The 27,901-nt window shown below is 36.1% G+C and overlaps 1 protein-coding gene and 1 non-coding gene across 10 annotated transcripts in view; both read left to right on the forward strand.

Annotated features, from left to right (window-relative positions):
• TANC2 (tetratricopeptide repeat, ankyrin repeat and coiled-coil containing 2) overlaps nucleotides 1–27,901 on the forward strand; it is a 371,370-nt gene that overhangs the window by 188,106 nt on the left and 155,363 nt on the right. For 6 of the 9 annotated variants that reach the window (XM_040452033.1, XM_040452035.1, XM_040452037.1 and 3 more), the window contains one exon: nucleotides 6,386–6,496. The exons of the other annotated variants lie outside the window; for them this stretch is intronic. In XM_040452033.1, coding sequence (XP_040307967.1) covers nucleotides 6,386–6,496 — 111 coding nt within the window. The remainder of the gene's footprint in view (nucleotides 1–6,385; nucleotides 6,497–27,901) is intronic. 9 annotated transcript variants of the gene reach the window in all.
• On the forward strand, nucleotides 17,750–17,856 carry LOC121015393 (U6 spliceosomal RNA). Its single transcript, XR_005783810.1, has one exon. It is a non-coding gene; the product is annotated as a U6 spliceosomal RNA (small nuclear RNA).

Consider the following 27,901-nt stretch of genomic DNA (forward strand, 5'->3'; position numbering starts at 1 on the left):
TAATAGACTGGAAAGTCAGTATCACATGCTGTAACTATAATATTAACCAGAACATTAATTATAGCTAAACACTTTACCTACAAATGGCACTGATACTGAAATCTTTTCCCTCCTTCTTAAAAAGGGGAATTAGCTGGGGCACATGGGTGGCTCAGTCAATTAACCATCTGACTCTTGATTTGAGCTCATGTCTTGATCTCAGAGGCATGAGTTTAAGCCCTGTGCTGGGCTCTATGCTGGCTGTGGTGCCTACTTAAAAAAAAAAAAAAAAAAAAAAAAAAAAAACCCCAAAACAAGGAGGATTAGCTAGTATTAGTGTATTAAAATTTTCTTCTGGACCTATTTAGAAGGATGGAAACATAACTGAAAAAAGGAATAACATTATCACTATTTTCATTAGTCAGAATAAGCTAGACAGTGCTGTCATAACATCACCCTTAAAAATCTCAGTATTTAACACAATGAAAGTCTATTTCTAGTTTACCCAGCAAGCCTGGGCAACTCTCCAGGACAGCTGTTCTTTATATAGTGACCCAGCAATTCAAGCTGCTTCAATCTTGTATCTGTACCATCTCAACAGAAGACTTCTCTGATTTTTATGTCAGAGGAGGAGACAGACTATATCATGCAGGGCCTATGTCACCTGTGTTCTCATTTCATAAGCCAGAACCAGTCACATAGTCCTAAACTTCACAGGAGCTGGCAATTGCAGTCACCTCTGTGCCTAGAAGAGAATAGAAACTAGGATGTTGGTAGGCACTAGGACAGCCCACCATACTGTGTAATTCACTGCTATTTACTGCCAGTTTTATAGATCATTTAAAATAATCTCCCGCTAAAATGAGTTCCATACCTTGAAGAACAATATTGTTAATGAAACTATAAAATTCTAAATCAAAAGACCTGGATATGGTTTTGTAATCTGCCACTTAAATACTGTGATCTTGGGTAAGAGATCTTGTGGTTTCTATTTTCCCATCTACAACAGAGTTAATGTTTTCCTCCTAGAAAAATCATGAAATTTGAATGAGTTTAGGTAAAAATGTGAATAAAAGTATAAAATAAACTGTTATATAAATTTTAGCATCCTAAAATTTGGCATCCTCTTTTCTTCAAGGTGTTGCTTGTGTCATTTAAGCACAATCATGAACAGTAATTAATTAAACCCAGCATTGAGTGGGGGTCAAGGAGGAGGAAATAAAGAGTGTCACAAATAGTATCTCTCCTTCTTCTCTCCCCGCCCCAGGCTTCCACTTCAGGAAATTCATGGTACCTAAAGGTTTATTTTCTAATAAATGTTTAGGAGCTAAAATGTTACAAACATTCATGTAAGATTCTGCCTGTGAAAGCTTTGTTAAAAACTGTTTGAAATACAGTTTTCCCTTTCCAGGTCAATTTTCCACCATTTTTCTCTAACTTCCTTAATAGTTCTACAGTTCAAACATTTTACTCCTGTGTTTTCCTCTAAGAGTTTTAGAATTTTAATTCTTACATTTAGGTATTTGATCCATTTTGAGTTAATTTTTTAATAGGGGGTAGATATGGATCCAGCTTAATCCTTTTGCATGTAAATATCCAGTTTCCCAAAACCATTTATTGAAAAGACTATCCTTTCCCCATAAAATGGTCTTGGTATCTTTGTAAAATCATTTGACCACGAGGTTTATTTCTGCCTTTATGGCACAGTACCACATGTTTTGATGATAGTACGCTTTATAGTAAATTTTGAAATAATGAGGTATAAGACCTCCAACTTTGTTCTTTTTAAGATTGGGTTAGCTATTCAGGTTTCCTGGAGATTCTATATGAATTTTAGTATGAATTTTTCTATTTCTGCAAAAAATGTCATTGGGACTTTTATTAGGATTGCACTGAATCTATAGATCACTTTGAGAAGTATTGCCATTTTGACAGTACTAGTCTTTGAATCCATGAACAAGAAATGTCTTTCCCTTTATGTGTGGCTTTAATTTCAGCAACAGTTTAGTTTTTCAGTGTACAAGTCTTAAGCTTCCTTGATTAAGTTTATTCCTAAGTATTCTTTTTGTTGCTATTTTAAATTGTTTTCTTAATTTCATTCTGGGATTGCTCATCGTTAGTATATTTTTATGTATTGACCTTGCAATTTTGCTCAGTTTGTTTTATTCTCAGTTTTATTGTAGAATCTTCATCTTCATTTAAGGAATGTCATCTGCAAACAGAGATAATTTTACTTATTCCTCTCTGACTTGATGCCTTGTATTTCTTTTTCTCCCTTATAGCTATAATCTTTTTGCTGTGCTCTCACATTTGACAATTAATTTGTCTTAGATTAATTTTACTGAATATGCTTTTTATTGTAAAACCAACTTTGTGGAAACAGTTTCTTGGTACTTTATGTTTGTTCTCATCTTAAATGTATCCTTCAGTTCTCATTTTCCTGATCCTGGCTTTGATTTGGTCTCCCTGCAGACCTATCTCCCATAACTATTTGAGTCTGGTGCCAGTTCCTTCCTAAAAATTCCCATCTGCTTTGAAAACTTCATCGAAGACAAATACTTTAGTAGTTATTCAGTTACTTAAAATCCTTATTTTAATGCCTTTATACCTGCTTGGATTAGGTGTGCTGCAACATTGTCTACAACGTTCCAGTTTACAGAGGCACCAACAGAGGCAGATTTTTCTCTTTCACCATTAACACTCCTGTGTGATATATCTGATTGTGTTTATTGCCCACCCCTTTGTCTCCTCCCCAAGGGATCTTGGGAGAATTAGTATAGAAAATACTGCTCTCCCTCTCCAAAATAGGCCCCACATGATGGATACTTATAACTTGGGACTCTTTAAAAAATAAACAAAACATAACACAACAGTTATACTGCTAAAATAGTGACTGGAAAAAAAATACAAAACCTTAACTTGTACCATATACATTAATACTCCTAGAGATGAGGCCTTGATTTATATCTTATTACAGCTTTTTTCTTAGGAAAGCCCCTTTACTGATCTGCTATGATGAGGTATTTATAGATACTTTTCTTTAATCCAGTATTCACAAACTTTAGCGTGTATCAGAATCATTGGAGGGCTAGCTAAACACAGAGTGCTGGGCCCCAACTTCCGCAGTTTCTGATTCAGCTGATCTGAGGTCGGGTCCGATCATTTCCATTTTTAACAAATTCCCAAATAATGCTCTGCTGCCGGTCAGCACATTTTGAGAACCAGTGGTATAAATCATACTATGTAATTTTCTTTTTTTTTTTTACACACGTACTTCTCATTGTCTAACCTAAGCCTTTTTGGTTTGGGTAGTCTGCCACCTTCTAAGTTATAACATGTTTTCTTCAATATTATTTCCTTCTCAATTAAAAATAAAAGTTGGTGATATCACTGTTCTTGTCATTCCCCTATGACACCTTAGAGGTCTTTGTTTTAACCCCCCTCCCAATACACACGCAATTCAGACTTTCCAGATCATGCTGAATGTGTGATGGTGGTGATGATGACAACAGCAAAAACAGCTAGCATTTGCAGAGGATTTATTATGTGCTCACATTGTTCTGAGCATTTTATTTAATTAAAAAATTTTTTTTTCTCTGCGCTCTCTGCAGAGCCCAGCTTGGGGCTCAAACTCACGAACCGTGTGATCATGACCTGAGCCGAAATCAGGAGTCAAATACTTAACTGACTGAGCCACCAAAGTGCCCCATGAGCATTTATTTTAATTAATTAGTATACTCCTTACAATTCCCCCATGGTACATGTAGGTAATGTTATTAAGTCCAAATAACTGATAGGAAACTTAGAGAAACATTCTCAGCTAGGAAAAAGTAGAAGAGATGGAATCTAACTTAAGCTTTCTGGTTTTAGGGCCCAGATCTTAATTCCTATGCTACCCAACCCCTCACTACTATACTACCATGTTCTATCACAGTAAAATACCTAGTTTGGTTTTAGAATCCTCCTACCCATCTCATTTCAGCCACTTTTTAAAAAACTATCTGGTAAACCCTTTTGACACAGAATTTGTGTACCCAGCTGAATTCATCTTATATGTCATTTTTTTATGATGAAATATATTAAAATTCTAGGCTTCTGAGCAAAATATTGTGCCCAGTCTTCCAACTGACCTTTTATGTTCTCCACTGAGTAGTATTAAGACTATGGACAATGTGTCATACCTATATTGTACCTCCTGTGTTTGATTAATTTACAGATAGCACTAGCTTTTTTATAATTTGGATGAGAGCAACATTATAATCTACCTTAAAAAATCATGTAAAGTCATTATTACACATGTATAGTATCCCATGGATGACAATAGGTATGTAGGTAGGAAAGAAGAATCAAATGCCGTCTATGAGCTGTAAAGGTAACCTCAGTTGGAATTCCTGAGAAGGGAAAATCGAGACGTCACCCTGGCATTGAGCTTCACAGATCTCTAGGATCCTGCTTTAATCCCTTGACTCCACCTCATAATTCTTATACATTCCTCATACCCCCCCTTGTACATTGCTCCTGCCATCCTTCAGTTTCTTCCTTACATATCTACCTTAAGTTGCTAATTTCTGTCTGTCTACTATTTTAATTATAAAAAATGTTATTAAGATTTTTAGACATATAGTATCCCTTGAGCAGGGACCAATGCTGTCTTTGTCAGAACTCAGCAGGTAAAATAGTATTCTGCTGCTATGATAAAATAAAATAATAAAATTCTAGTAAAGGACTTAATAGCTTTTAGAATTAAATTATAGTGATTTCTTCTATACAAATCAATACTGGATAAATAAAATGTTTCATTATTTTTGAATTGGTTGGTGAGATTATAATGAAAGAGACTCTAGTGGCTATTAGTAGCCTGCAGATCTGCATATATAAATCACTTGAGATCTTCATTTGCGATAGTGACTTAAAAATAGGCGCAATTATTACAGTTTTAGCAGAGGTGAGAGCTCTGCTATTCTAAAGCTTGCTTTTGGCAGAGAACCATACTGTTAGCACCCTTAGCTCTTGTTGCTATGGAGACAGTAACAAGATTTACTTTGTTTTTTAACATACACTTAAAATATACATACATATCTTAAGATTTAAAATGTGATTTAGTTGCCTGTAGGTTTTGAGTATTGGCACATTTCAAAAGTACTTTCTGTATTTTATTAATACTTCATTATTTTTATCCTCCAGAGAAAATAGAGAAGAATTCTGGCCAGTATAATGACAAAGTTTTATATTACTTTTTACAGGGTCTCTTAGGAATAACTTAGAATCCTCTGTGGATCAGTAATGGATGAGGATTTTGAAGAACATGCAGAAACTTTTGAAAAAAGTAATGTGATCTTAAGCACTCACATGTCTTGGACACCTATAGTTATGACATAAATAAAACACATACAACTCAATTTCAGATTCAACTGATACTTTTGAGCCAGTGTTATGCTAAGCACTTTCACCCTGTTGTACTTTATTTAATGGAACTCAGCTTGAGAGTACCAAACTAATCTTCATAATTGTAACTTTTAACGTATTAAAATGATTATTTAAATGTATATCACTAGTGTTCCTTAACTCTTCCCCCAAAAATCAATAAATAGAATTTATACAAGCCTTTAATAAGTAAAACTTCCCATTTGTGAAGTATGCTTTTTATTTCATTCTTTATAAGAATGAATGGATTCCATGGCATAGAATATTACTAATCCAGGGGAAGACCTTGTGATTATATGTGTAACTAAATCACATTACTTTACCTGTAGCATCCAGTGTCAGACTGGCATGGCCTAGATAATACCTCAGTCCACTGGCAGTTTTGACTTTTTACCTTAAAAGCTGAGCAGTCAGGTGATTGATTTCCTTTTAAGCTAAGTGGATTAATCCTAGTTATGGTATTTATCACAACTGTTATAGTAGTTATTTCTGAATAAAGAAAACCTTTGATTACAATTATTATAAACAAATTTTAAAACTTAGCCCTATACTTTCCTCAGTTAATACTTGTATTCAATGGCAAAGGAAAATAAAAAGCTCTTTGCTTTAGAGAAAGTAGCTAAAGGTAATAGATAGTTACAACTGAGGCTCACGGTTTTGAATATTAGATTTTAGCTCTTCCAGTTTGCAGTGACTTCTTAACAAGACCCATCTCCTCTATGAAGAATGCAGTTAATTTTTTTTTCTGGCACAAAAAACTAGGGTAACCTGATCTGAGTCTGACAGAGTGTGTCGTTCATTTAAGTGCTTCCATCTGTTGCCTGCTGTTCCCCTTACTCATGACCCCTCTGTGTTTCTCTCTTTCCCTTCTCTTTCCCTGTTTCTCTTTTCTTTTTCTTTCTTCCTTACTTTCTGTTTTCTTTTCTCTCTCTTTCTCCTTTTTCCCTCTCCCTCTCTCTCTGTCTCTTTTTTTTGTCCTTAGCCCCTCTGAGGAAGGCAAAGTTTGTTGAGAGCCCACGAATTCCAGAATCCGAGCTTGGCTCACCAACCCTCGCTTCAGCTCAGAAACTGGACGTGGATGCATACTGTCCTGGTAAGCACGCATGTGAAGTGTCTGCTTTGACAGAGGGAGGTTCGGAGCAGGCCCGTCCAGCAGGGCAGTGTTTAGCATGTATATTATTCATAAAAACGTATCCGTAACCCCTTTTGCAACTGATCGCATATTTTCCATATTAGAACATAGTTTTTACTGAATATCCTTTTTGAATATTGATAGAATAATGAGTTAAGTGTGGAAAACCATTTCAAGGATAATTTTCAAAGGAATTAAAATAATTTTGGTAGATAGTTTTCAGGATGATTTTTGTGATTTGAGATACTTGAAGAAATACTGCTTTGGCCATGTGCAAACAAGAATATTAAAGATATGAATAAAAAGGTTCATTTAACACTAGCCCTTTATCTATGACCCACTTTTTCTAATCCCTGTTGGATTTCTGGACAATTACAAAAAATAGTTGTGATGTTGGAAACATTAAACTTAAATTAGAAAAGAAACCTTATAGGTTCCCAATTTGGTCTCCTGGACATTCACTTTTGGAAATACCTCTTCTCATGAATGGCCTGTGGGCTGTGAGCACGTGTGGGAGTTCACTAAAACCCTTCTCTTGTGGGAGCCAGGCTGAGACAGAGTCATTATCAATGCCTAGATTCTTACAAACCAAGATGAGTTGCCTGGCAACGTCCTTTACACTCACTCTACAGTGAGTCTATAGAGATGTGTCAGAAATGTTCAAAGATCTAGTTGAGGATACAGACCAGAGCTTTCGTAGAGGGCCTTAGAAGACTTGGTTTTAGGTCTTTTGTTTATTCCTGCTCATTAAAATTGATGCTAAACCACAGAGAATGAAACCACTACATATTTACAGCATTAGGGGTCAGCAGAATAAAATAATTTTTAGTTCTAGGGAATGTGTCAATAGCTCTAATCTGAAATGTCAGGATAATAGAGCTCTGAAGTCAGATGAGACATGTTTCAAAAAAAAAAAAAAAAAAAAAAGACTAGGCGAAAACCTGGGCCAAACTTAATCAGAGAAATTGATTGTATGAATCAGTTTTAAATATTGAAACACCTTGGGGATTTTATTTTGAGGCTGCAGAATCCTGGGCTTCATCCACTGTTGTAGAGGACTGTTTTTAAAACAAGCACGGTTATGTATTAGGAACCTGCTTTTCTGTTTCTAAAAGGAACAGAATAGCTCTTTAAATGGCACGGTAGCACATTGTCAAAAGAATCTTTTTCATGTTTTGAGGTACTGTCACACTGCCTGGGCAGTGGAATAGTGTGCTTTGCATTTCTTCATGCAAATTTTAGTATAATAAACTAAATAAATGTACTAATTCCCTATCCCTGCCTTGAGTTTTGGCAGAGAAACCGTCAGAGGCCTTTTCTTTTCCAGATTTGCAAGTCAGAATGTCAGGGAGACTAATCTTTCACTTCCTGATTGCCTATCTGACATCTTTAATCTATTGTAGCTATTATCGGCAGAAGGCAAGGTAGTTGCTGTTTGTGGCAATGCCAGTGCTGAATCACTATGAAAAATCTTATCCACGTTATTATTTATGTATGTTTCCCACAAATAGGAATCTTTGCTGAATTGGAATTGAACCAAACTAAACTTCAGTTTAGATTTTCAGAAAGCCGGGAAGAAACTAAAACATGTGCCAAAATGTCAAATGCCATGCTCCTCATTCTCTCCATTTCTTATCTGAAAGGTGTAAAGCACAGAAACTTCTTACTCTTTTACTCTTTTATACTAAAGTTATTAAACTCTCTGAAAATAAGTTTCTACTGAGATAAGATTAGTGACCTGGGAGTTGAAGCTATTACCTTCTTCATGTACCAATACTTCACAATAACCAGATGAATCCAGTATACTCACAAAGCAAACAAATAATCCATTCTTTTTTAATTTCTCTTACATAGGATATGTTAACAGAACAGAGATATTTTATTGTATACTTATATTTGTATCATGCAGTTAAATCTATTGTTCTTCTTGTCCATCTGCTTTGTTCATGATCACATACAAATTTAGGAAAACAGTGTATCTCACAGACACAACAGTCATAAACCAGAGGTTCTCCAGCAGTGGTTTTCCGATTTTAGCATGCTTTTGAATTACCAGGAAGGCTTGTTTCAATGCAGATTTCTGGGCCCACCGTCAGAATTTCTGATTCAGTAACCCTGGGTTGGGTTGAGGATTTGCTTGGCTCAAGAATTCCCAGGTGCTGCTGAAGCTGATGATGCAACTTGCACCCTTGGAGGAGCAGCTGGTCACAGGACTGCTGCAGGCTGCTTACAAGCAGTCCAGTGAATAGTGCTGGAAGTCTGTAGGGTTCCCTCTGCTGTTGACCTCTGAGGCATTATTCAGGATGTTGTTTCTGTATTATCTAAACTCCAGCCTTTTGATGCCTGTATTTTAGGTTGGAAGAATAAAGCTTTTGTGTCTAAGAAAGGGATATGTCTCTTGGTTTGTCCTTTTGTACCTGTGTACTTACACATAGTTTTTAACATTGATTCCACAAAGGAAATTGTGGATCAAACCAGAACTAGATATTCGGTCTGTAAAGTCCAGGGAAAGCTACACTGGGACATAGCTGTCAATCCAGAATATTTGTTTAATAAATTAAGGAATTTAGTCTACATTTCATTAGATTCTAAAATACCTAACTTAAGTTTTACTGTTCCTCAAAATCAGATTTGTTGTATGCAGAAAATGTGAGAAAAACACAAGTAAACAGTATGTTTTGGTTCTTTACTTGAAACCATGGACATGACTGATGGTGTTACATAACTGACCTACCAGAGTGTAGCGGATGGTAAGTGAACTGTCCTTGATAATCGTCTCACAGTGCGGAAACTAAGACCTAGAGAATTTAAGTGGTTTGTGTAGGGTCAGAAGCAGAATTTATTGTTGAACTCTTCAAGTGGACACAATGTGGCCCAGAAATAGATTGCCCATAATTCTATTACTGTTTAAATTCCATAGATACCCCTTAACTATCCTTAAATTAAAAAGCAGAAAATTCAGTTTTTAACTATGAAGCTGAGCTGTAGTCTGTTTTTAGGGTAACGAACTTATATCAGTGATTTTAATAAAAACAATTCCCAAGCTAAAAGAACAGATTCATCCTATACTCTAACTTTTCTGCTTAGGGCACTGTTCATTAGCTGTGTGGTTTTAGAAAAGACTCTTAACCTTTTCTGACCTTCAGTTTCCTCATCTGTAAAAATGGGAGTAATAATCTTAAATCAGATTAATAAATATAAAACACTTAGCAGAAAGCTTGGTTCATAGTAAAATGCTCATAAATGTTAACTAATTTTTATTATTATTATAATGATAATCCTGAAATATACCACAGGATGTTAAAGTGTTTTCTGAATAATCGGGGGGAAAAGATGTAAAGATTTAGGATCATCTTTAGTTAAATGTATGTGTTTCAGTTCTGACTTCTCCCCTGCTAGTCATATGATCCTGAACATGTCATATAATGTCTTGGTGCCTCAGTTTCTTGTCACAGTAACATTGTATATACCATGATGTTTTTCTGTAACTTAACAAATATGTATTTGTATAGATACTTGAATATATACATTCATAGGGAAAACATGGGTTGCCTAAAGAGCAAGGGAATCAAGATTTGGTTGGAAAGTCAGGAGAGAGTGGGATTGGTGAGATAATGCTCGTGTTAGCAGTGGGTATATGTGGTTGGTGGGATTGTAGGTGGTTTTAAGTTTTGTTCTTGGGCAGCGTATGCTAGGAATGAGAGCTCAAGTTCTAGAATTAGATCTGGTTTAATTTTTGACTCTGTTACCTTCTAGCAGTAACTCCGTGTAACTTTCATAACCTTGAATTCTTTGTCTATAAACTTGTGATAAAAATAGGCCTTTTTAATGCTAGGTCTATCTCTTAGGGTTGTTAATTTTAAGTAAAATTAGTATATATGCCAAATGCTTGGTTCAGGCAAAATAAATAAGAGCACCTTCCCTATTATTATTATCCATTAATATCATTACACTTTGTTCACTTTCTAAAATTTCTGCAAAACAAATTTGTATTGAAATTTTTTGGTAATCAGATGTCACTAAAGGATGGTGATACTCTTCATTTATATCTTCATTTCTTAAGTTTTCATATTGTACATTATAATAATGCATCATTTCAACCGTAGACCCTTGACACACATGGCAGAACAAGTCAACAGTTTTATAGGACTTTTGACTACACGTGCAGGGTTAAGAGCCAAAGTACAGACTAGTGTTCTAAAAACAGGCAGGCTTTTATCCACACTGAATATTCTCAGAGACATTTGAGATTAATCTTTTTGTAAGACATCCTTTTCAATCCCTTTTAAAATGGCACTGTCCTTCAAAGGACAGTGTTATTTAAGGTGACAATAAAATTAGGATGTATTTGAAACTCAAGAATGGAAGAGCGTTTTATGGTAATTATTTGGCACATATTCATATTACATGTTTTTTAATGTGTAAAGGATTTTTCCTTTGGATTTCTTAGCAGCAGTGTACATTCTGTCGCACAAGTACAAGCCACTATAGATAAATGTTTTCTATAAAGTGAATAATTCCTTGAACCTTGATGATTTGTTTTATCTTCTTTCCTTTTTTTTCTGAAAACATTATCAAATCTTTGTTAGTTAGGCATGCTTCATTTGTTTTGCTTTGAATTTTATACTTAAGATTGCATATTAAAACCTTCTAATAGGATTTTTCATTGGCATATAGAGACCAGAAGCTTTTGTCTTGTAATTCACGTCTTCTGTTATGTTTTGTTTATATTCCCTTTGTCTACTCTGTTGTAAATACAATAAGTATAAAGCAGGGTTTTTAATCTGAATTAAATTGGTGAGCTTTAGGGGGGGGTCTCTAAACTCCTTATTATACACAATACTATTCTATAATGTACACATGTGCTTCTTTCTATAACAGACTCCCAACGTAATCTGTGACACATAGGTTACCCATGTTAAAAAAAAAAAAAAAAGGAAAGAAGAATTACTGTTTAAAGGTTGAAATGAAACAGAGGCTGTTAATGGCACAACTATTAGAACCAAAAAAAAAAAAAGAAAAGAAAAAGCTACAATCTGGACAGTGGACAGACTTGTAAATGGACTGAAGGGAATAACTGAAACACAGCACTGCCCAAATCACAATGTGAAAGTCAGTACAGAAAGTAGAGCTCAGAAGCAGAGAGAGAAACTGAACACATTACGGTGTATTTTAAGCACGAGAGACAATGCCTGATTACTGGTTATGAAAATAAGCATGCCAAAGAACTAGAATATGAATATGAAAAGCTTTTCTTCCCCACACTTCCTTATCCAGTAATAAGTTCTTAACATGTTAGAAAGTTATTTCAATGGACAGATGCTTTGTTGAATAAAGTGTTTCACTTTGATCGCTTTTAGGTGTTTTCCTGACTTACATTTTATCATTGTTTAAAAGAAGAGTAGTCTCATCCCACTAACTTTTAAATTAACTTTTCTCAAGGTGTTTTGCATCACAGATTCTAAAGACTTAGCCTGTAAGTGTGGTGCTTAGATCCATAAGTTAGATATCCAAAAGGACAGTTTTTCTATTAACTGAAAACTATTTCAACTTACGGTTTTGAGGCAGTAAAATGCACTGGTTTAGAGTAAAATGCACTAGTGTAGACTACAGACCCTAGAGCCAGAGCAGCTGTGTTCACATATTAACTCTGTCACTTACTATTTGTGTGAACTTGAGCAAATTACTTACCCATAAGTATAGTTAATTTCCTTATCTGTAAAATGGAGATTATAATATTACCTACACCATAGGAATGCTGCAAAGATGTATAGATTAAAATATGTGAAATAATCAAAACAATTATGCATGTGGTCCATAGTGCTATATAAATCTTAGCTACAATCATTATAATTTTTTGGAACCTTTAATGACTTTTTATCTAAGAATGCTGTGGGTAAGGCTATCAGCCTTTTTAGAGTACTTTGCAAAGAGGATAAAATTACAGCTATACCCTGTACTCATTGGTTGTTTTTACAAGCAATCTATTGTATATGCATAGATGCTAAGTTGTATGGGTTTTGGGTTTTGGTGTTTTTTAATGGAGGCGGTTTTTCACTGTGGTAAATAGCCCAGGCCCTGGGATCAGACAAGCTTGGATTCAGTTCTAGCTGTGCCACATATTAGCTGTGTAACTTTTATTTCTTAATCTTCCTAATCCTCTGGTTCCTCATTTGTAAAATGAAGATAGTAATATTGCCTACTCCATAGGGTGTTTGTGATGATTAAATAAGATAATATACATAATTTACTTAGCTCAGCTTCTGGAACATCAGTTGTTAGGACTAATAACTTCTCTGTCACATGTATATAGTATTATAAACTTACTTCTGAAAATAAAGTTGGTTTTTATGTTTTATTTTCCTAAGCTGCATATAAGTTCCTGCAGCCCAATGTCCATGTGTTTTTCCTTATCTAGAAGTGATGCGTTACAATATTTGTGCTTATGGGACTTATGGGAAGTGTTGGTTAAAGTCTATTTATTTTCATTAAGCACCCTTGAGAATAGATCCTTGTATTAGTTATCTATTGCTGTATAACAAATTACCATAAAACTTAGTAGCTTAAAAGGACAGCGTTTACCATCTCACAGTTTCCATGGGTCAGGAATCTAGCTTCTCTGTGGCTCTGGGTCACTCACAAGCTGCAGTCAAGTTGACAGCCTCAGCTATAATCATCTCAAGGCTCAACAGAGGAAGGATCCTCTTTTGAGTTTATATATATGATTATTGGAAGGATTCGGTTTCCTGTGGGCTGTTGAACTGAGGGTCTCAGTTCCTCACTGACTTTTAGCAAAAGGTCGCCTTCGGTTCCTTTCCATGTGGATTCTCCATAGGACACCTTACAACATGGCAGCTTGCTTCATGAGAGCAAGCAAGCAAAAGGCAGAGTAAGTGCAAGCAAAATGAAAGGGACGAGCTTTTAGAGTATGATCTCAAAAGTGATGGAGCTTCTGGCTGGCTCACTTGGAAAAGCATGTGACTTTTGATTTCTGGGTCATGAGCTCAAGCCCCACATGGATGTAGAGATTACTTAAATAAATAAAACTTTTAAAAAAGTGACATCCTATCACTTTTTGCCATATTCTGTTTGCTAGAAGCAAGTCACTAGGTCCAATCTATACTTAAGGGAGTAAGTTGGAATTTTGAGGAAAGCTGTTCAAATCAAGCAACAAATTTTTCTTGTTTTTTTTCACCCCTACATATTTTATATGTGCCATTCCATGGTCTGGAAGCATAAATCTTTCTCAGCTTCACATTCCAATAGAAAAATTCCATATATTCCTGGTATCCTACCCTTTTAATATTCAGAAACTCTCTGCTGTCCTTCTTATAACTATCTACAGGTCTTTCCCTTGCTTTATCTATACAGATTATTTACAGATTATAAATTACTAATCTGCACTATGAAGCAATTTATAACCAATGCTCTTATATCTTTAAGTTTACTGTAATGGATTTTGACTTTTATAGAAAAGTGTATTCAATGAAAGTAATTTATGCCACTTTCATGAGGCTTGGGCTTAGAAAAATCTGTCTTGTAGTGCCATATTAAGATTTTGATGCTGGGGCACCTAGGTCATGTGCTGACTTCAGCTCAGGTCATTGTCTCACGGTTCATGAGTTCAAGCCCCACACTGGGCTCTCTGCTGACAGCTCAGAGCCTGGAGCCTGCTTTGGATCCTGTGTCTCTCTCTGCCCCTCCCCTGCTTGCGCTCTGTCTTGCTCTCTCAAAAATAAAATAAATGTTAAAAAAACTTTTTTTAGTAAAAAAAAGATTCTGATGCTACAGCTAACATTTGCTGATTTATCTCTTAGTACTGATTTGTTTTTCTTGATCAACATAGAAAGAAGGAATAAAGAACAAAGATAACTTACCACCCCCTTTGAACCGTTCCTTTCTTTCCCACCACTATTCAAAAATTTTTTTCAAAGTATAACATTACTTCTCACCAATACATGGCCAGTATTTAAACATATTTGTGCTTAAAAAGCATGCACAAATCATATACCTTATAGAAAATTACAGGGGCGCCTGGGTGGCGCAGTCGGTTGAGCGTCCGACTTCGGCCAGGTCACGATCTCGCGGTCCGTGAGTTCGAGCCCCGCGTCAGGCTCTGGGCTGATGGCTCAGAGCCTGGAGCCTGTTTCCGATTCTGTGTCTCCCTCTCTCTCTGCCCCTCCCCCGTTCATGCTCTGTCTCTCTCTGTCCCAAAAATGAATAAATGTTGAAAAAAAAAAATTACTATATCCACTTACCATCTTAAGCTATATTTACTATATGAGAACAGATATCCTTACTTAGAACAGGATTTCCTGAATTGTAATCCAGGGAACTGAGATGTTAGTTTATGCTACATGCATGATGCTAAATTACAAGATCTATGGATGTGGGACTTGTCCACTTTTTTCATCACTGTATCCCTAGTGCTCAGACCAATAACTGCTATCTAAAACTCAACAAATATTAAATGAACCAATGGTCAACTATAAAATGATAGCAACTACTAAAAATTGGGACATTTTGCAAACAAGGAAAATACCAGAATAAAAAGTAGAGGCAAATAGTAGAGATAAGTAATAGTAGATATCAAGGACAGAAAATCAGGAGTATATGAAACATACGCAAATTCTCCTAAGAGCTCCTTTGTCAGATAACACGTACACACCACCCAAAACATTCAGCAGATTATTTGGAAACCATTAGAATGATGTAAGGAACAATTTGTGCTATAAGCATATCTTTTGGCATTAGACAGACGAGTCCTTGAAGAAAGGGCAGCTACTGCAAACACATAGCTTCAGTACCACCAGTAAGGCTGGATTCCTGACCCCTCGTTCTTCAATTTCTCAGGGAGATGAAAAGAAAATATCACATTCAAACAACTGAAGAAAGTATTAAATTCTTGTGATGCGCACCCCCAAAAAATTCTAGTAAGAGCTAACCCAGGAGAGTCAATTCTAGACCATTCCCCTACTTTCTTCCCTAGCACTTCAGCTTTACATCTCACATCATCAGACTGTACCAGTCACTGCCCTTCCTTGATGCAGCTTCTGTACACTCTGAGATCCTACCAGTCTTTAAAGATTTTAGCTACTAGTTCACCAGAATTCCTGCTTTCCTACCCATTTTATTTTTAAAACTTACCTGCTACTTTTCATATAACTATCTGTAGGTCTTTCCCTGTCTATACTGACTATTACAGTACAGTGAAATCTTCCTAGAATGGTGCTTTTCTCTTTAAGCATACATGATTAGATCATGCTGTTTTTGTGTTCAGTTTCTAGAATAAATCCCAGTTTGGAAGCCAGCAGGGGAGTAAATTTGTTATTTAGACAAATATGAGTTTTGAGGATAATACTTTCCTTACTGTGACCAGTATATAAATACCTAGCTTTCCACATTAGAATAAATTGTGCTATGGATGAGGAAATCCAGGCCAGTAGGGGAATAATATGGAAATACCACATTATAGAAGTAACGCTTCTTTACCATAATTTGTATCTCAAATGTATGTCTATTCAAAGCAGACATTAGAAACCTCAGTTAAAAACCCAAAGGAACACTCAGTGAGAAACATCAGTCTTAGAGATTTCAGTGAAGCATTCAAGATTCTTGAGCTTGTCAAATACTGCTTTTTATCCCAGCCAAATAGTCATCACCATACATCAATATACACATAGTACTTCTTGTACACTGGAGGCAGTTGTGTAGGCAAGGAAATACTACCGTAAGTGTTGCCAGCAAAGAGTACTTTCTGTCTCTATATATCCTATCTCTGCAGTGATTCCCACTTGAGTGGGAGAGAATCAGAAGTAGAGTGTTGTGATAGAAGATTATTAGCATTTAAAAGCCTGTTTTCTTAGCTAAGTGCCAGACTGATGAATTACTATGTAGAGTCCCTAATCTTTTAAAAATTTAATCCCTAAATAGCAAAAGAGAGAACAACTATGTTTGTGTATGTGTGGGCGACTTTTTGCCCATTTATTTATGTCTAAAATTATTAGTAGAAAGACTACAGGATTATTAAATATTAGATAAATTTACTTATTGTTTTTTAGGAAGCATATTTTTAAAAAATTTTTCCAGCTTTTTGAGACATAATTGATGTATATAATATTATATAAGTTAAAGGTATATAATATGCATGATTTCATATATGTATATATTGCAAAATGATTACCAATGAAGTTTGTAGACAGTCTCTCCAGTAAATTGTACCTACATAAAAACTTTTGCATGATACCTAGGTTTTCAAAAAATTAATAAAACCTTTAGGTCTGTTGCCTTAGGTAATAATTTTATCTGAAAACTGGTCTGAACAAACCAAAATTAACAAGAAAGGCTGGAGTAGAGTGTTCTACCGAAGTTGCATTATTGCTTACTCCCATTTCATACCCTCAAGCAAGGCATCTAAATATTCCCCTCTGCAACTGGAGAGATTCCCTAAAAGTTGATCCTTTAACTTAGGCTCTAGGTGAGTTAAAGAAGGCAGTAATTTGAAAGAGAAGGAAGGGGTAAGTAGGAGAGATTCACCACTTTTAAGAGATGGGTCGAGTAATTAAAGATTCTTTGGATTCTTATGTATCTTCCCCAACTTAGGCTATTTTTCCTCCATTGAGGATTGACAGTGACCTGTGTCATTGATAGCCTCACATGGATCTAGTTTTCCTATCTATCTCCTGGACCTTTCCCCCCTACTTTTCTGTCCTCTGGTCCATAATGAGAGGTAGTCCTTAGAACTATGGAAAACTTAGACCTTCATCCTAACCTCTAACTTCTATTTAGCCTTTTTCTAGACAAATAGACAACTTGTCTACTTTTAACCTTTTTCTAGACAAGTAGACAACTTTTTCTAGACAATTGTTCAAAAACCTGCTTGGCAAGCATATTTTTAAAAATTAAGGTGAAAATGCCCTCACAATGGCTGTACACTCTGCAGTTCAATACACTTTATCATTTCCTACTACCATTAACCCAGCCATGACAGATCTATCAAAACTGCTTTTATCTCGAAAGTATTTGAATTTACAGCCTTGACTATGGGCTACCGGGAGTCGTTACTTTCTTTAGGAAGTAGCAAAGAAGCACTGGAGGATGGAAGAATGAAAATTTCCTGTACTCTCTCCCTATTAAAACATACAGTTTCAGGGGATTCATAGTTTCCCAAAAGAGCAGGTAGCAGAGGACCTTGGATCAAGAGTTCCCGATTTAGCGCTCGCTTTGGCAGCACATGTACTTTTAAAATTGGAATGATACAGAGATTAGCAGGGCTCCTGTGCAAGGATGATGTGCAAATTCATGAAGCACTCCATATTTTTAAAAAGAAAAAAAAAGAGAGTTCCTGATTTCGATCATTTTTTACCTTACATCTGCTACCGTTTGGAATATCATTTGTTATTAGCTGCTTGGGCTAGCTATGGAAGGAGAAAACATTATGTATGACTGAACAGTAGAAACATGAAGTTACTTTGAAAAGAACTAAGGGAGACTTTCTTCAACCAATAACTTCTAGTGGTGTTAGGGAAATATTGGCCATCTCCAACACTGTGATCATCCGATGACTCATTCTTGTAGCTCTTCCACTGCTGTCTCCTTCCTCCATCCCCACGAATCATTGTCCCACAGACACTAGCTAGCTCTTTTCTACCACAGTTGTACAAGGCTCTGTTAAGAATGATCTTAAGAGATGAACTACAGTACTGTAACCCAGTCACCTTTTGCCACGATTACTTTTGCTTATTATTTCTAATAATTCTTTTGTCTTTTCATACCCCTAATTATTTTAATTTGAAAATATTTGTAGAAATTACCTAAAGATAGGACAGTGCTTCCCCCTCCCCCCCTTTGAGAAAAGATTTGTATTTGCTTCTGCCACCTGGGGCCATTTTGATCCAAGTTCAGAGTTGGTGGTATTCTGGGCTAATCAAATGACACAAGTCAGAATTGCAAAGCCTAGTTTACTTCTGGTTTATCTTTACTCCCAGAGTACGGTTAAGGGTTCCAGCCCAAAGCGTAGGGTGCTTTACTAGATTTCCCACTCTTGGCAGAGCTTAGACTTCAGTTTTGTTCCTATGACCTTATGAGACGGCCAGAAGCACAGCTTAGCTGTTCAATCATTTCTTCCCTGTTAACTAATGCCCCTGGCTTTCAAGTGGCCATCCATGCTGGGCAGAGATCTCCCTTCTGGATTTCCGTCTTCTTCCTGGTTTTGTCTTTTGATTTATTACTATCTTCTTAGGTCTTTAATGCTTTTAAAAAGATTTTTAAGGTGTATTTTGTCCAGTTTTTATTGGCTGTCATCAGCTAGAGGGTCTCCAGTTACTGAAAGGTCCCTGCCACCACCATTTCCTTTGGGGGGGAAATTCTAGCATTTTTATTTTTAGATTGCATACACATTGTAAAGTGTATAAACAGAACATCTTTTTCATTCTGTGCTCTCCATGGGAACAGACTATACACTAAAACAGTCTATACACTAAACAGACTATACACTAAAACACTACCTCTTTGAATAAACCAATCTCCTTAAATTCTGGGAGCAGTATAATAAGAAATTGAAGCTGTGGGACACCTGGGTGGCCCAGTTGGTTAAGTGGCTGACTTCGGCTCAGGTCATGATCTCACAGTTCCTGGATTCGAGCCCCATCTCGGGCTCTGCACTGACAGCTCAGAGCCTGGAGCCTGCTTTAGATTCTGTTTTCTGTTATCTTGTCTCTCTCTTGCTCGCTCTCTCGCTCTCTCCTCTTCCCCCCCCACTTGTGTTTTTTTTCTCTCTCTCAAAAATAAATATTAAAAAAAAGAAATTGAAAAAAAAAGAAATTGAAATGGTATTGTTAGCTACACCTAGGTGATTACTTGAAATACAAAGAAGTTCTCTTTTCAATCAGGCTTTTAGAGTTAATTCATGGTCCATCTCTTTGGGCAAGTTGTCTCCTGTTTGGACTTGGAAACTAAATCTCTGATTTGTATTTTGCATCAGACTTTGCAAGTTTTGCCTATTGTGATTATATTACCCATGATACAAAATTGTTGAAAGCTTGCCTTTCTGTTCCTGATCTCCATCTGGCCTCATTTGACCTGTTACCATTAGCTTGGAGAGGAAAAATGTCTGTTTTATCCAGCCACACATCTCAAATGTATTTCATAGATCATTGAGATAAGTTCAGCATTATTATGTTTTCTGCTTCGATCTTAACTTCTGTAGTAGCCATAAAAGTTCCAATTATAAATGTGAGTAAATGAAACTGATATTTCTGTTGTTGCCAGAAAAAAAAAAATAGGGAATAGGAATCATCGTGCAAAATGATTAGAGAATTTCTTTTCATGTTTGAAGAGAATTGTGAGGCACAAGCTTACTACAGTCTGGCTCTCTCTTGCTTGGCTCTGTTGCAAACCAATTTAAAAGGAGTGTTCTTATCTGCTGGTTAATGTTTTATTAAAACATTAGATACCAAAAGCCACACAGTACATTTTTGCATTTACCACAAAATGACTAGTGTATGTATTAAAGACTTACTCTTCTACTAATCCATGTAAATCATCTTTGGCTACAGTAGAACAGAAGGCTACCCTTAAAATCTAAAGATATTTGTTTTATAGAAGTAATTTTTCTATTTATAAGTCTTAAAGAACATTGGTTAGAATTCATTTATGTACAAGTAAAATTTCCATTACAGTCAAGGGCATAAAATATGGATGCTATTTTCTGGTATCTTAACAGAATAATGATGCTGATTTTCTTAGTTAAAATTGTATACATTGAGTTCTCTAATACAACAAATGCCTTATCTGGTTCCTAACCAAGTAACATTTTTTATAATGACACGGATGATATGCTGTTTGCCCTAGAGAAAAGAAAAAGTTAAACTATGGATGGATCATAGTGGCATTTTTTCCATTGAGAGCTTTTGATTGACAATTATTCCTCAAACGTTTCTTCTCAGATATCCAGTCAAGTAAAAATAAACACTAAAATTATCAAAAACACCTATCTGAACAATTTAATGCATTTTCTGCCTTATGCTTACCACTGTATCCACAGTGCTTATTGTAGTAAATGACTAGTACATAGTAAATGTTCATTTAGTGTGTGTTGAGTGAATGAATGAACCCAAAAAGCCAGAGGAAGGCAAAATGAAATAATTTAATATGTTATAAATATGTATCAATGACATAGATTTCTCTCTACTAAGAATATATCTTTTTGCTTTCTAATTTACTACAAAGGGGTTCAGAAGCTTGAATAACCAGAGCTATATAATAAAACTGGAGCTCAGTTTTGGGAGAATGTGGCAAAGCCACGTGCTGGCTTCAACACTTACTGTGACAAATAACAGCCCTGCTTTTAACAGACACCCATTTTCTAATAATCATCAGAAAATTAAAAATTTAGGTAATCATTTAAGAACTAAAATGAAAATATAACCAGGTTTGCTTTGGCATTTGGGCCAAGCTAATCATAGGTTTTATAACTCTGTTACAGAGAAAGAATGGGTTTCTTTATTTGATTAAATGTGGTACAAATTTCTGAGTTTTGAAATAGATGAGAACAAGCAGTTTATAATTAACAGATCATAAAGGAAAATGTAAACAGCTTGATGTGAAAATGCCAAGAGAATGCTGAGAATTTAGAGAGTCTATAGACTGAGACCCTGTGTAGCCTGCCATGTTAGGGATGCAGATTAGGGGTTTGGATACATTAGCTGTTAGACATTCGTTTCTTGACACAATTTTAGTCATTGTCTAATCCCTCTGCGGTTTGGCTACTTTAAATAGAAGACATTATTTTGCAAATATAAAGTGTAAACCATCTCTGAAAGAATTGGTATCATCAAGAAAAATAAGGACCAAAATGTTCAGCACTTTCTTGTTTACAGCATCCTATTTCTTGCCTGCATTATATTTCTGATATAATTTACTACGATTTAATTAATTGATCTTCTGTTTTCCTTCTTGAGACTATAACCTCCTTAAGGATAGGGGCTGTACCCCTTATTCATAAAGGTACATGTAACACCTGAGACAGCACTGGACACGCAAAAAGTAAATATTTAATGAATGCTTAATGACTTAATGGAAGCTATATTTATATTTATTGTCTGTCATCAGATAATGCAGGATGCTATTAAAGATAAAAATAGGGGCGCCTGGGTGGCGCAGTCGGTTAGGCGTCCGACTTCAGCCAGGTCACGATCTCGCGGTCCGGGAGTTCGAGCCCCGCGTCAGGCTCTGGGCTGATGGCTCAGAGCCTGGAGCCTGTTTCCGATTCTGTGTCTCCCTCTCTCTCTCTGCCCCTCCCCCGTTCACGCTCTGTCTCTCTCTGTCCCAAAAATAAATAAACGTTGAAAAAAAAATTAAAAAAAAAAAAGATAAAAATAAATAAAATAACCATATAAACAATTTGTATTCAGCAATCATATATTTCCTGACAAAATAATGAAGTAGTTGAGAACATAGGCTCAGGAGCCATACAGCCGCTGAACTTCAGTATTAACGGTCACTTACCTAACTCTGTAACCATGGACAAGCAAGAACTCAGTCTTTGTGTGCCTCACTTTTACTATCTGTAAATAGGGAATGTTGTTAAGGTTAAATGATTTAATACATGTAAAGCACTTAGAAAAGTACGAGACACTAATATCCCAGTAAGTGTTAGCTATTGTTGTTATTACTAGTAGTACTACGATCAATATTATTATTCCAGAAATAAATTTAAAATGCTCTTCTAAACATTAAATATAGTGCATTTAATCCGTTTTGAACTTAGAGCTCTGTATTTTGTTGAACTAGTAAATCACATAGAATTTAAATTTGAAAACTGTTCCCTCTGCTCTTTTTCCCTAACTCCACTGTTAGAGAACCAACTTCATCCACTATAAGAATTTTGGGTATAACCTCCTCCAAGAGATCTTCCCTCCTTTTCCTGCCTCCATCCTGCCAAGACAAATTTAATTGTTTCTTTCTCTGTGTTCTCTAGTACTTCCTTTAATTTATAAAATATTTCTTATATGCATTGGCTTCTCTCAAGTTGTATGTCTTTGCTCTGCTTTAAGTTGTTAACTGGTACAAGAGGAGTGGCCAAGTAATTTCTAATTTTGTACTAAATTTTGAAATACGTATAGCATTCTTTTTCATAATTCTAGACTTGTTTCTTGGAGGAAAAAAAACCAGATATTGTGCATACTGCTTCATTCTCAAACCTAGTTTCCATAAAACATTTTCTGAAATTTCTAAAAATTGAAATAGAAATACAGAAAGGTACACCAATCATAATTATGTAGTCTCAACGAAATTCTATGAAGTGTACACACCCATATAACCACAACCTAAATCAAGATAATAGAACATTCCTGGCACTTCAGAAGTTTTCCTCGTGCTTCCCTCACATCATTATCCACTCTCTAGAAGTATAACCACAATTATGAGTACCATTCTCAGTTATTTCCTTTCCCCATTTTCACACTTTGTACAAATGAAATCATTTAGTGTGTATTCTTTTGAATCTCTCTTCTTTTGTTCAGTAGTATATTTGTGAGAGTGTTTTTTATTGATCTCATATTTCATTGTGTATCTACTCTTAATGGACATTTTCAGTTTGGGCTATTGTGAACAATTCTCCTATTAATATTTGTTCGCATGCATTTTGACGCACCTATGTATATAATTTTCCTTTTGGTATATACCTAGTAGTGGACCTGGTAGAGTTTCAGAATGTTCAGCTTAAATTTTTTTCCAAACTTAAAGCTGCCAATTTACATTCCTACCAGCACAGCAGTATTTAAGTATTCTTTTACCCCATATTGTCAGGGTGTTTGTTAGTTAGTTTGTGTTTGTTTGTTTTCTGTGCTATCTGCACTGCACATATGCAATTGTGCAGAATCATTGTGATTTTGGTGTTCATCTCCCAATGTTAATATGCTTCTAATATGCTTTTCATATGCTTATTGGTCATTTGGACATCATCTTTTGTAAATGCCTATATAGATTTTTTTTGTTTACCTTTTAGTTGGATTGTCTTTTTTTTCCTTAGTGATTTGTATGGATTCTTTATATATTCTAGAAAGAAGCCCTTTGTTGGATATATAAATTAAAGATACCTTTTCCTACTCTGTGGCTTACCTTTTTACCATCTTAATGGTGTCTTTGGTGAAAAGAAGTTTTTCTTATTAATAAACTTCACAAAAAACCAATGGTTAGTGCCTTTTGTGTGCTATTTAAAAAATCTTTGCCAAGTCCTAGGTCATGAAGATCTTCTATTAGGTTGTCTTCTAGAAAATTCATTGTTTTACCTTTTATATTTGGGTCCATAATCTAACTGGAATTGATTTTTATATATGGTATGAGGTAAGGGCAGGTTTTATTTTTATTCCTATCATATTGATCCATCATCATTTACTGAAAATACCATTCTGTTACTAAACTATGACATTGGCACCCTTGTCCTAAATAAGGTGAATTATGTATGTTTAGATATGCTTCTGGATTCTTTATTCTGTTCCATTGGTGTTTTTATCTATGCTTGTGTCAGTCATACTCTGTCATAGTGCTTTAGCATTATATTAAATCTTGATATTAAGTAATAGAGGTCTTTCTTCTTCAAGTTTTCTTTACTATTCATGGACCTTTCCATTTCCATGTAAGTTGAAGAATCTTTTAGTCCTTAGGGTGCTGTATTCTTCATTCAGTGTTCTCAGAACAAAACCTAATGCCTAAATGTACTGCTCCCAAATGGTCAAAGTGAAATAAGAGCTGTAAATTTAAATAGCCTTGGGGTGCCTGGGTGGCTCAGTCGGTTAAGTGTCTGACTTCAGTTCAGGTCATGATCTCATGGTCCGTGAGTTCGAGCCTCACATCGGGCTCTGTGCTGACAGCTCAGAGCCTGGAGCCTGCTTCGGATTCTGTATCTCCTTCTCTCTCTGCCCCTCCCCTGCTCACACTCTGTCTCTCTCTTTCAAAAATAATTAAGCATTAAAAAAATTTTTTTAATAAATAAAGTAGTCTTAGTCAACAGAATGTGTGAATGCTGTATCATTTATTTTGTGTAAGATAGGTCTTACAGTGATCACCTTATTTTGTTTATCATATTCCAAACTCATTATTAAAGAAGCCGCAGTAGAATTCTGCTCAAGGAAAATACTTTGTTTGGGGACATACCTTAATTTAGCACATTTGGTTATGAAGATGGCGCCCTCTTCACTCTTCACATTGCCTGGATGGTCATGGATGAGACAAAAATATGGGTAAAACATTTGGTATGAAAATGTAATATGAATTTTTATAGCAAATATTTGGTATGAGGATTTAAGAGGAATTTTGAGAGTGACGAGAGCAAGTACCCAGGGTAGAGGGGTGGTAGGGAGTGATGCCAGCAACATGGTAAGGGACTGGAATCAAGGATGATAGTGTAACCTGGGTTAGTTCCGGATCCAGGTCGCCTAGGCAGCCACTAACTAGCCATATGAATCTGAGTAAGTTACTTATTCTTTCTATGCTTCACTTTCCTTATTTGTAAAATAGGGGTAAGAGTGCCTACCCTCATAAGGCGGTTATGATAATTAAATGATTTAATATACATTGTGAAATACTTAGAAATAGTACCTGGCATATAGTTAATCTTCATATGTGCTAGCTGTTATAATTAATAAAAGATAATGTGTGAAAAATGTGAGAGGTATCATATTTTTATTTACTTTGTTCTGTGCCTTGATATATTTCCCACCCTTGACATACACAGTGTATCCCCAGTAAAGTCCTGTCTGGGCACCAGCATATGACAAAGGCATAATGAAGACTGAAAAGATTATTAGGATCTAGTAGTGCAGAGAACAAACCCCACCCTCATAAAGGAAACAGTCTAAAGACTAAAAATTCATTGTAAGCCAGAAATTGAAGTAATTCTAAGAATCCTCAGAAATAACAGATTGGACACTTGTTTACCTACTGACTCTGTGTTGATAGTACATCCAGTTTGACAAATTTTATTATTTTGTGAATGTTTATTTGAGAGAGAGAGCAAGAGAGCGCACAAGTAGGAGAGGGAGAGAGGGAGAGGGAAACACAGAACCCAAAGCAGGCTCCAGGCTCTGAGCTGTCAGCACAGAGCTGGACGCAGGGCTCGAACCCACAAACGCGAGATCATGACCTGAGCCAAAGTCGGACGCTTAACTGACTGAGCCACCCAGGCACCCCCAGTTTGACAGATTTTAAAGGGTGGAGTTATTCTAGCTGTTTCAAGGTTTCTCAACCTCAGTAGTTGACTGTTGGGGCTAGACAATCCTTTGTTCTATTGAGCTGTCTTGTATAGTGTAGTATGTTTAGCAGAACTCCTGGCCTCTATCTACTAGAGCTTATGTTCACACAAAACCTACATGAATGTTCATAGTAGCTTTATTCAAAATATCCAGGAACTGAGGGGCTCCTGGGTGGCTCAATCGGTTGAGCGTCCGACTTTGGCTCAGGTCATGATCTCGCTGTTCGTGGGTTCGAGCCCCATGTCAGGCTCTGTGCTGACAGCTCAGAGCCTGGAACCTGCTTCGGATTCTGTCTCTGTCTCTCAACAATATATAATGTTAAAAAATAAAAATAAAAAATATATATCCAGGAACTGAAAACAACCCAAATACCCTTCAGTGAGCAAATGGTTAAACAAAATGTGGTACATCTATACAATGTGTTACTACTACTCAGAAATGAAAAGGAACAAACTACTGAAACATGCAATAATTTGAATGGACCTTAAAAGCATTATGCTGAATTTTTTATTTTTTTTTATTTTTATTTTTTTAAATATATGAAATTTATTGTCAAATTGGTTTCCATACAACACCCAGTGCTCATCCCAACAGGTGCCCTCCTCAATACCCATCACCCACCCTCCTCTTCCTCCCACCCCCCATCAGCCCTCAGTTTGTTCTTAGTTTTTAAGAGTCTCTCATGCTTTGGTTCTCTCTCACTCTAACCTCTTTTTTTTTTTTATGCTGAATTTTTTAAAAGCCAATCTCGAAAGTTTACGTACTGTATAATTTCTTCTATATGATGTTCTCAAAATAACAAAATGGCTCACAGAACTCAGGAAAACACTTTAGTATTACCAGTTTATCATAAGGAATATCCTTAATGATACAAATGAACAGTCAAATGAAGTGGTACATGAGGGGAGGTCCAGAAAAGTCCTGAGCACAGGAGCTTTGGTCCTTGTGTAGTTTAGGTGAACCTGTTTATCAACCTAGAAGCTCTCTAAACTCTGTTGGTTAATACTTTCATGGAAGTTCCATTATGAAGGCACATTTGACTACATCATTGACCACGGCTGATTAACTCAATGTTCAGCCCCTTTTCCCCTCCCTGTAGGTTGGGAGGTGGTCCTGAAAGTTCCATCCCTCTAATTACACAGTTGATTCCTCCAGCAGTTAACTTCCATCCTGCAGCTGTTTAGTGGCCCACCAAGAGTCACCTCAGAAGGCTTATGAAAAACAAAAGATGCTTCTCTCACCACTGTCATTCAAGAATATCCAAGAGTTTAGGCACTCCGTTCCAACAACTGGGAACAAGGGCCAAATATGTATTTCTTATTATATCACAGTATCACATATACTGTAAGCAGTTTGCCTCTTGTTAATAAGTTGTCTCTTATCTAAACATTCTTACTGTTTGTAATACTACTTTCCAATGAGGGAGCAATATAACACTGGGAGCATTAATTCTGGGAGCATGGATTCAGGGGGGCTGGGTTCTTAACTTGGCTGTACCATTTACTGCTTGTGGGATATGAGCAGGTATCTTAATTTCTCTGTGCCTAAGATTTCTCATCTGCAAAATGAAAGTAATAATACGTATTTCATAAAATTGTTATAAAGACTAAGTTCACTGTAGAGTGCTTTAAATCGGTGGCTTGCACATAAGGTGCACTATGTGCCAAATAAATGGGTCATGTGACCTAACATGTCTTACCTTTGTACAGGTTATAAACTTTTTAAAGTTGATGCCTGTACCTCCACATTCTATAAATCCTCAACGACTATACCTCCACGTCATGTAAATTCTCATAATACCTAATGTTAACATGTACATAGAAAATATTTGATGCCAGGATAACTTCCTAGAAGAAAATGAAATGGAGCCCCAGAATATCTAGAGGTCAGGAATCTATGCCAAGAAGAACTTGGAAAAGCTTAGCTAGTTTAATCTATAGAAGGGGAAGAGGTGGGATGCCTGGGCAGCTCAGCTGGTTAAGCAAGCGACTTCGGCTCAGGTCGTGATCTCACAGTTCGTGAGTTCGAGCCCTGCGTCGGGCTCTGTGCTGACAGCTCGGAGCCTGGAGCCTGCTTCGGATTCTGTGTCTTCTTCTCTCTCTGCCCCTCCCCT

Source organism: Herpailurus yagouaroundi, unplaced genomic scaffold (assembly GCF_014898765.1).
Source record: "Herpailurus yagouaroundi ecotype Mexico unplaced genomic scaffold, PumYag 206, whole genome shotgun sequence".
Taxonomy (NCBI): Eukaryota; Metazoa; Chordata; class Mammalia; order Carnivora; family Felidae; genus Herpailurus; species Herpailurus yagouaroundi.